General features: G+C 37.5%; 1 protein-coding gene across 1 annotated transcript; it reads right to left on the reverse strand.

The window, feature by feature from the left end:
• Window positions 1-4,969: 4,969 nt before the first annotated feature.
• Window positions 4,970-7,792, reverse strand: abraa (actin binding Rho activating protein a). The gene is made up of 2 exons (XM_027146343.2): window positions 7,177-7,792; window positions 4,970-6,386 (listed from the first exon to the last, which is right to left on the reverse strand). Exons 1-2 carry the CDS (start codon window positions 7,723-7,725, stop codon window positions 5,949-5,951), a joined length of 987 nt encoding a protein of 328 aa, XP_027002144.1. The 5' UTR covers window positions 7,726-7,792; the 3' UTR covers window positions 4,970-5,948.
• Window positions 7,793-11,052: the final 3,260 nt, after the last annotated feature.

Genomic DNA, 11,052 nt, shown 5'->3' on the forward strand with positions numbered 1-11,052 from the left:
GAAATATTCTGGTGAGGACTTTCTAGAGAGGTAGTACATCTTGGAGGAGATGAAATTACAGGCTGAACCGGAATCGAGGAGAGCGGAGACTGAAAGAGTGATGGGGACCAGATATTAAAACTTGAGTTTGTAATAGTGAGTAAAAGGATGGATCAGACTAAATAACACTCATCGGGTGTCGTGGCGGGCGAATGGGGCATGAGATGATCGTATACCACGATGCTCCACAGTATAGACACCATCCTAGAGTAAGACGCTCTGACAGTGAGAGACGAGTGGAATCCACCTGCATGGGTTCTGGTTCTGAAAGAGCGGACTCTGGTCGGCAGAGAGAAAAGGGTGGAGACTTATCCATTGATAGACATCCTTGACTGCGATGATCAGTGCGAATGGACAGTTGAATGAATTTTTCCATTCCCATCAGATCATCATAAGGGGCGATATGCAACCGTAATGAAGGATTAGCTGTCATCAAAGCAGCTTCATTCCATCCAGTCACTGCAGCTAGGATATGAAACTTCACGGCATAGTCAGTCACATCCATGTCACCTTGGTTAACCATGGACATTTAACTGTTCTTTTCCTTGCATGTTGCGAATGTGACACGCTCATGTAAGTTTCTTCAGCCATTTTTGTCTACACAGGCTGCTCATGTACTTGTTCAGTTTCTTGCCCTCTCAAGACTGGACTACTGCAACTCACTGCTGGCAGGTCTACCTATGAATGCAATTCATTCTCTGCAATTGATCCAAAATGCAGCTGCACACTTGTTTTCAACCTGCCTCAGTTCTCGCATACCACTCCACTGCTGCGCTCCCTCCACTGGCTTTGGGTAGCTGCATGCATCAGATCCAAACACTGATGCTTGCCTACAAAGCCAAAAACTTTCCTCAAAACCCTCAGCACTCCTTGCTCTGCACCTCACACCCTCAGAGCAACCAGCACTGCTCGACTGGTTCCACTATCTTTCAAGGTAAGAGGTAAATATACTACAAGACTCTTTTCTGTACTAGCACTGAGGTGGTGGAATGAACTTTCCATAGGGGTCAGATATCTTAAGTCTGTAACTGAGTGAACCAAAGGCACTGTTGTACAGTATGTCGCTCTGGATAAGGGCATCTGGCAAATACTGTAAATGTAAATGGACCTAAATGGTTCTTTACCATCTGGGTGAAATAAGCTGTGATGCCTTATGTGAGCCATGACCACCATCTAGGTCTGTTTCGCCATCGTGTTCTCAGAGTTTGCTGAAGAGAGGATCATCTAGCCTTGCCTGTCTTCAAAACTTGAGAGCAAAGTAGTATACAGTAATAGCTTGTACAGTATGCGCTCGCTCACATACCCACATATTTGTATTGACTGAGTATGATTCATGATTCATACAGTACATAAGAAGTCAAAAGGACCTTAAGTTCTGTTAAGGTATCCCTCTTCTTCCTGATATTCATATCAGCTCATGCTTGCTGGTGCATGCTGGTTTGAAAATCGGTAAACACAGTTCACTAAATACAAATCAATAAATCCACTAAATCTACAATAAATCTACATCTCTCATATCACATCATTAGTTTCGGGGTCTTGTCTGTTATAAATGTAAATTTGTATAAATATCAACATATGTGTTCATTTATATGTTTACATATATATACATTTATATGTATATATGTATATATATAATTATGTGCATTTGTCAGTTACATGGGGCAAATGTACAAAGGTAAAATTATATTTACCGTACTGACGGAGATCTGATATAGCAGTTACTTTATATGAAAAATAAACTTATAAACATATAGTATAATCAAAGCATGTTCACATTCTACAATGATTGAAATCATGCTTAGAATCCTTGGTAAAGAAAAATCTTTAATCCCAAGAATTGCATAAATGTATATGATTTAACACTTTAAAATAAACATTTGATGATTTTTCATAGTAGTCATCTTTTGTTAATTTGCAAATATTTTGTTCTATATTATTTATTTGCAAACATATCTGTAATATTCACACTGACAGACATTCCTTCTATGTACTCACCTCTGATCAGGGTTGTGTCTCTTTGCTGGTGTTGCTTGACCTTAGTGCAGCTTTTAATACATTTGTTATGCTATTTTACTTCATAGGCTAGAACATGTTGTTGGTTATTTGATGGATCGCTATCAGTTCGTAGATCTAAATGGTGACTACTCTCAACAAACTAAGGTAATGTTCGGTATTCCGCAAGGTTCTGTTTTAGGCCCATTGCTTTTCTCCTTATATATGCTACCCCTTTTTTGCAATTATTTGTATATGATATTAGCTCCCACAGATTGAAGATTGTGTGAAGGACATCAGAGAGTGGATGCTTACAAATTTCATTCTCCATAACTCCGACAAGACAGAAATGCATTTACTACGACTGCAGGCAGGCAGAAGTAATAATAATAATAATAATAATAATAATAATAATAATAATAATGCATTTTATTTCATGGTGCCTTTCAGAACACCCAAGGTCACCTTACAAGCAATATACAGGTCACTGCATAAAACAAAACACATAAACAAACAGCATATACATATAAAGTGCATTTAAGTCTTAAACATGTTATAAGAAAGCCTGTATAAAAAGATAAGTCTTAAGGCATGTTTTAAAAGTCAACAAGCTCTCGCTATTGCGAACATCAAGGGGAAGAGAATTCCATAGGTGGGGGGCAACATAACTAAAAGATCTGGCACCCATAGTAGTGAGTTGAATCCAAGGTACCACAAGAGAATTTGAAAATGAAGATCTGAGTGCACGTGGAGGAGTGTAAACCTGGAGAAGATGAGTAAGGTATTGTGGTGCAAGGTTATGAAGTGCCTTATAAGTGAGTAGCAGGATTTTAAACTAAACTCTATATTTTACTGGAAGCCCATGCAATTGCTGGAGAACCGGAGAAATGTGATCAGTATAGGGTGTTCTAGAGAGAACACGAGCTGCAGAATTCTGAACCAGTTGAAGCTTATGCAGCAATTTGGAGGGAATATCTGTAAGAAGAGCATTGCAGTAGTCTATACGTGAAGTGACTAGTGCGTGAATGAGAACTGCAGTATTATTATTAGAAAGAAAGGGACGGAGACGATTAATGTTGCGCAAATGGAAGTATGCATTCCGTGTGATATTATTAATTTGAGCTTTAAAAGATAGTGTGCTTTTCAAGATGACACCCAAACTTTTAACCTGAGAGGAAGGACAGATTGCAGTATTGTTGATATGTAAGGAGAAACAGTTAGATTTGGACACAATTGATCTAGTGCCAACAAGCAGAGCCTCAGTTTTATTGCCATTTACCTTCAAAAGGTTCGCTGAGAGCCAGTCTTTAATTTCAGCTAAACAGCTTGACAAAGACGGCAAAGGAAAAGTACCAGTGGGTTTGGCAGACAGGTAGAGTTGGGTGTCATCCGCATACCAGTAAAATTAGTACCATATTTCCTTAAGATATCACCAAGAGGAAGCATATATATAATGAAAAGAAGTGGGCCCAAGACAGAACCCTGGGGAACACCAGTGGTGACTGTAGATGTTCTTGAACTAAAACCTTTTAATTGAATACGCTGACTGCGCCCAGATAGATATGACCTAAACCAAGACAGAACAGTGCCAGTAATATCAATGGAAACTAATCTGTCAATAAGTATGTTATGTGAGATAGTAACAAAGGCAGCGCTCAAGTCTAGAAGGACAAGTATAGTTAAAAGCCCAGAGTCAGCTGCCAACAGTAGATCATTGGTTATTCTGACAAGAGCAGTCTCACTGCTGTGGTGGGGACGAAAACCAGATTGGAATGTTTCATACAGGTTATTATTGGACAGATGTTCATGAATTTGAGTTGCAATACACTTTTCAACTACCTTAGAGATAAATGGTAAATTTGAAATAGGACGAAAATTTTCAAAATTGAATGGATCACCCCCTGGTTTCTTAAGTATGGGTGTGATAATAGCAGATTTAAGAGATGGAGGTACAAATCCAGAACCAAGTGAAGAATGAACAATTTTGGTAATCAACGGCAAAAGGGCCGGTAAACAAGCTTTTACTAAAGGAGTTGGTAGAGGGTCTAACTGACAAGTCGAAGATTTACCTATCAGACCTACTATCTCTGAGATAGTTGGTAGTGTAAAATTAGAAACAGAGTAGGGAGGTGTGTGAGTGATTGTCACAACCAGAGGAGAAAGGAGACAGACCCGTATGCAGGATAGCTTCAAATGAAAGGGGTTTAATAACTAATGAAGACAAAGACCTAAAAGATGATAACTGAAACAATACAAATGACGACACTTAACAACGACTAAACATAACGAAGGGTAAACGTAACTAATGATTCCTCGCTGCCATCGGCAGCGCGGCTCACTTAAATATAAAAGACAATGATGACACAATATGGATCAGGTGTGGAGACAGGGAGGAGCAGATGAAGGCGGGGCAGACACGTGACGAGGAAGATAAACAAAGGCACGTGGCCAAAAGTCTGGGCTGAGTCCTGACAAAAACCCGCAGAGCGCAGAGGAAACTCATTACGAGGTCCACTCTCGTGCCTGGGCAGTTGTGGAGCGTGTAATGGACGTGTAAAAATGGGTGTGTACAGGGTGGGATATGAGGCTGGTTCACGTACGCACATCTGCGGGAACATTGCTTACAGGTTTGCGTACGCATGCTTTTATAAATCTGAATATTTTTTGGCGTACGGCATTTTTGGCTTTTGGGCGCACGTAAACTTTTAGTAGGGATCCTACGCACAGTTTTATAAATGAGACCCCAGGTCTCTGCCAGATGAACACCAACTTTATGATCTCCACTGAGGATGGGTGCATGAGATACCCCACCCTCTTAAAGAGGCTGTACAATATTAAAGAAGCACGTACAAAAGACCTAGTGTTAAAATGTCAGGGGTACAGGCAAACAAAAATTGTTTTGCGCTGTTAAAGGAAAATAATGAAAACTGCACAGTAGTTGTTCTTGTTTTTATTCCTTTTATTACCAAAGTAATTCACGAAAAATTATTATTATTTTTTTTACATTTGTCAGGTAATATTAGTATTGTGAAATATTTACAAAATAAGTTACTTCTTATAACTTCCTGTGTACAAAGTTGCTACTTGTCATAAATAATTATTAATTTAATGTTAATAATCTGTAACATGAAAAAAAAACAACCAACAATAAACTAATACAGAGAAATTCCATAGATATTTTAAATAATAGCCTTACTAAGGAACATAGTGCTGAGAACAAAGTCTATTTTGGTGTGCCTGTTACACTAGTTTTAGCTAACATTTCCATTATGAATTCATGATGATTTATGTGATTTGTACTTTATGCAAACGGAATTTGGCCTATAAAACTATTGAAAATTAACATTTTGAATGTGTATTTTTTTAATTAAGTAAGCCTAAGTAAACGTCTAAACAGAACAAACTAAATTGATTATGCTAAATTTTTGCAAGAGGAAAAAGAATAATTAAACAAGAATTTAATCCTTTGCACTTCTATAAAGTGAATCAAATTGTGTCAGATATATATAGCTATATATAGAACTGTAGTAGAGCCAGATATCACAGATGATTTATTTCTTAATGTTTTAATCTGTCTATTAATCTTAAATGTTTTATTAATTTAATTTATTTAATTAATGTTTAAACATTTTTTCAAGTGCTAAAGGGAACAGACTAGCATTATTTAAATTAAAATAACTAAAGTATATTTTTAAAAAAATGACAGAAATAAACAAAACTGTCCTACAAACAAGGGTTATTTTTACCTCTGCATTTTACGTTTTGGTTTCACCACATAGTTAAATGGTTCATATACATACATACATACATACATACATACATACATACATACATACAAACAAACAAACACATAAATAAATAAATAAATAAATAAATAAATAAATACTGACATATTTTCAGCATTCCAAATTTCCTCACACAAGCAGCCTGATTTTAACATCATCATCCTGCCCCTGCCATAATATCTCACCTTCAAAGTCCACCATCTTGTGTTTGCGGCATCGAAGCAAAATCCCCAACACCTTATCAGAGATCTTGACATAGTGATCAAAGAGTCGACCAAAAGTGACATAAATATGACCTTCCTTGTCCATCTGTCCCATATCCCGGATTATGTAGCACATCTCATTCATTTCTTGATGGATATGTTTCTTGGCACGGTCAGCTCGCTGGGCTGTTTTGGAGCCTTCTTTGGGGTGCCCATAGCCCAGTTGTCCCTTATGGAGTCTTACAGCCATGGCATGATCGTAATCAAAGTCCTCACTAAAAGGGTTGAGTTTCTGACCCTCCACATGCTCCTCAGCAAATTTCTTCCATTTGTTCAGCAGGTCCCCCATTGTGGTCACTTTAATCTGAAATTAATACAATGACAAAGCATATGCTAATCATTAGCTAATCATATTTTAATCAAGCAAACATTTTGATGAACTTATAAGACAATTAATTCTAAGAGTGCATATTAAAGATATTCAGTCTCAGTTTTGAATAACTACAAGTCACGAGTGAACATCAGAAGTACAAACAATTTCCAGATGCTTTGACTAATTCCCAAAACAACAAAAAAGTAAGTAAAACCAATACCAATATAGAACTAAAGCTCTATGTTCTGAAAAACTGACATACAATGGTACAAGAAGCTGCTAAGCCAATGAGGAATCCAAAAGGTATGGGCAAAAAATATATAATAACAATATTTTTCATTTGTTAAATTGGCACTGATTCCAACTACTGATATACACACAAGGGAATGTATCACATGAAATTAGAGATGCCTGTCCCAACCTGGCAGACTGACACTTCATTTACTTGAGTACAGAAAGCCATGCATTATACTTTGAATGCCATTTTAAAAAAATCAAACGTATTTACTCACAAATTATTCTATCAAACAAAAACGTTTTTAGAGTTAGTGCAGAATACTAGTGTCATAAACAGTGGAATGCTTTGTTTGAAGAAAATATGGATTGGGATGTTCATTTTTTATGTATACAGTTCTACTGATAAACTAAAACCCTATTATATTCATTATCTTTGCTTTAAACAATTAATTAACTACAATTAATGCCCCCATTTTCTTCAATTAAATGCACCAGTGTGTAAATACTAGTGAACTAACAAAGTAAAACATACTGTACAATTTACCTTGGGTCTGTTGATAAGTGTGTTCTTTTTGACATCAATTTGATTGTTGTCACTTAGAGCTGAATCTTCCCCAAGTTCACCATCCTCTGAATCTAGGCTACTGCAACATTTTTGTTCTTTCTTCTGTCCAGTTATCTTCTCATTACAGTGGTGTATCCTGTTAAGAGAATCATTGCTCATGACATTTCCTGGCTCCCCAGGAACAGCATGGGTTTTATCCTTGATGGATCTCACCAAATCATGGTTTCCCTCGCTGTGTTTTGGTGTTATTTTTTTTTTCATCATCTCTGTTTTAATATTACAGTCCTCAGTCCCCTGATAACTGAAAACTTTAGGCATGTCCAGGGGTTTGTTTCTCTCTGTTTCCTTCTCTTCTTTTTTTTCGAAAAGAGATTCAGGCAGCCAGCCTGAAGGTATAGTGTCTTGTTTTCCCATGTTCACTTTGGCCCAGCTTTTGGTCATAGTGCTGGCTAACTCGACCTTTTTTATTGTTCTGTCAAAAGATTGACACTCCTGAGTAGAACTTATGATTAATCCACTGCTGCACATACATGTAGTATTCAGTACAAGTATAGAACTGAAGTGCCTCTGTGGTAATGGATGTGTATGACTCAGAGGAGCTTTTAATACAACACAAGAAAGGAAACACTTCTAGCAGTGGGAGGTGCAACATTCCTTTAATGCATATGGTGCAATGGAAAAACAGGTGACCTTCGTAAGACATTAAGAATAAGTAACCTCACTATTGGCCACTTTTTTTTAACAAAAAAATAATCCATTTACATAAAACACATTTACATAGATTTACATTACATACTGTATATACATTTTCTGTATATATGTAATATATGTATCTTCTAAATACAGGTACAGGTACTTATATGATTTTGACCATCTCAAATATTCAAACACCTATGCACAAAGTATAAATTTCTTTCAGGTAGTGATCCAATGACACTGGATATTTGTGGCTTGCCAGCACACTGTGTGTGATATTCTATTTTTGCTGCTTGGCTGTTGCTGTAAGTGTGTGTTCCTCTGTTGATTGATACACATGCCTGTTCTCAAGGCATGATCCAGGCTATTTTAAATATGTGAGTCACACATAATAAATCTGAAATGAACCGATGTCAAACATCAAGTCTGTTACACCTTTTACAACACTACAACCTAATACTGCAAATGCACTATAAACATTTACACTAGAGCACAATACAACAGATATCCTATTATTGAGATTAAAACCGGAACTTAAACCTTAATATTAACACAATATCAAGGAAAGGTGTACTCATTGATGTTCTAAATGTTTTAAACAAATGTCTGAAAATGTTTTTCTCTCTCAACAATATCAGGTTGTGAATTTCATAGCCTGTTTATTGTTGTGATTAATTAGTAATAGTAATAATAGTAAGTTTAGTGATTATATGCTTATGATTTTATGCTTACATACTCTAAGTATAGTGATTATATGCTTATCTGGAGGAGTAATGCAAATATCAGTGCTGCTGGATAATTTTCAACAAACATTTTTTTATGTTGCAATATCCAAATGGCACATATAAAAAAGCATGATATAAAAATCACAATAAATATGGTTATCTACTTTCATTGTGATGATTAATTAAATTTAATTAATGGCTTAACTTATACAGCATATTTTTGTATCTGTTACAGCATAACCTTAGTGTAATACTGTTTATTATTAATGTCTACATAATAATAATAATAATAATAATAATAATAATAATAATAATAATAATAATATTTAAGACTTTGTATAAATATATATTGTGAATGCTTCTCTAAATTGTTAGGGAACAGGAACAAAAAAACAGGAAGTAAAATAGACTAATCACTGAATAGCACAATTGATAATTAAAAAAATTAAAAATCACAATTATGTTTAATTTTAGATTGTTAATTAATTATTTAATTCATTCATTCATTCATTCATTTTCTACCGCTTTATCCGAACTACCTCGGGTCACGGGGAGCCTGTGCCTATCTCAGGCGTCATCGGGCATCAAGGCAGGATACACCCTGGACGGAGTGCCAACCCATCGCAGGGCACACACACACTCTCATTCACTCACGCAATCACACACTACGGACAATTTTTCCAGAGATGCCAATCAACCTACCATGCATGTCTTTGGACCGGGGGAGGAAACCGGAGTACCCGGAGGAAACCCCCGAGGCACGGGGAGAACATGCAAACTCCGCACACACAAGGCGGAGGCAGGAATCGAACCCCGACCCTGGAGGTGTGAGGCGAACGTGCTACCCACTAAGCCACCGTGCCCCCCCTTAATTATTTAATTAATTATTTTTAATAATATGTCTTCAAACACAACAAAGGACAAACATCAATACAAAATAGAACAGAAGGACCCATCATATAACCACAATCTGTGCGATATGCGAAAAAACTGGATCCCTATAAGAATGCGAGAGTCTGAGAGTGCAGGATGGCATGAACTAGGTAAGCTGTTGCACCATCTACTTCTATGTCATGGTTGAATGCAGAATTAATGGTGTTGATGGGTTTTAGAAGGTAGACATGGAAGGAAGGGGCAATACGATAGTCTGTGGGTAGCTCTAATCTGTATGTTACCAGATTAATCTGTCTAACAGTTTTGAAGCGGCCAACATAATGGGGATTTAGCTTTCGACATGGGAGTTTCAAGCACAGATTTCTTGTTGACAACCAGACCATTTAACCAGGTTCATAGGGTTGATGTGGGCATCACCTGCGGTTGGCCTATGTGTGTTGTCTATGAAGCCACACATGAAAACCCATACCTCCTAGCTCTGCTGGTGCCAGTCGTCTACCGCCAGGATGTCTGTGGGTTACCCTGACCAGAGGTGGCTGGTATCCCAGATGAACTGGAGTGGAGTGAGGCCGGTTTGCTTTAAGGAATTTGCTCCACATCTGTTTGTTAATTTTAACCTACCAAAGGCTATGATCGTCAAGTCTACACATCCTTTTTTGAGTCTATACTCACAGACTTGTTTTAAACTTGCCTAAGTTCTCCCATCCCACTCCACTGCTGCGTTCCCTCCACTGGTTTCTGATAGCTGCACGCATCAGATTCAAAACACTGATGCTTGCCTTAAAAGCCAAAAATGGACCAGCTCCCACTTACCTCAAAGCCCTTATTACTCACACTGCTCCTTGCACCCTCTGAGCTACCAGCACTACTCAGCTAGTCCTACCATCTCTCAGGGTAAGATAAGGTAAGGTTGGTATACAACAAGACTCATTTTTGTTCTTGCACCAAGGTAGTGGAATGAAATTCCCTTAGGGGCCCAGACAGCTGAGTCACTGGCTATATTCAAACAATGGTTGAAGACCTACTTCTTTATTAAATACTTGAACTAGCACTTTCATCCCCTTTTTTTGTATGTGTGTATTTAAAAAAATGGTCATGGTATATTAAGTCTGTTACCTAGTGAACCAGAGTTAATGTATTGAATGATAGAGACTTAAAAGCACTTTTGCATGTCACTCTGGATAGTGGCATCTGCCAAATGCTGTAAATGTAAATTTTTTAAACCATAGGCTGAATGACATTCATACCATGTGCATACTCATACTTTTTTTGCCAATTCCCGGGTACAGGATAGACACTGTGACTGTTGCTATCTTAATTCTGCCAGATAGGTAGCCAGTTCACAAGACAGATGGTGCCTATATGCCTTGTAGTGACCCATGCAGGTGTTATACCCCTGAAAAAAGGGGAGATAATTAAGCATTCACAATCGACAATGATTTCCCACTGCCACTCACTCTCTCTCACTCATTTTCTACCGCTTATCCGAACTACCTCGGGTCACGGGGAGCCTGTGCCTATCCCAGGCGTCATCAGGCAT

This window comes from Tachysurus fulvidraco, chromosome 5, assembly GCF_022655615.1.
Source record: "Tachysurus fulvidraco isolate hzauxx_2018 chromosome 5, HZAU_PFXX_2.0, whole genome shotgun sequence".
Classification (NCBI taxonomy): domain Eukaryota; kingdom Metazoa; phylum Chordata; class Actinopteri; order Siluriformes; family Bagridae; genus Tachysurus; species Tachysurus fulvidraco.

What these genes read in the sequence shown, in the direction of transcription:
- abraa (XM_027146343.2), bottom strand. Translation starts at nt 7,725, where the DNA reads ATGTGCAGCAGTGGATTAATCATAAGTTCTACTCAGGAGTGTCAATCT. An exon ending in CACTTATCAACAGACCCAAG is followed by an intron (nt 6,387 to 7,176) that starts GTAAATTGTACA and finishes TATTAATTTCAG; the next exon opens with ATTAAAGTGACCACAATGGG.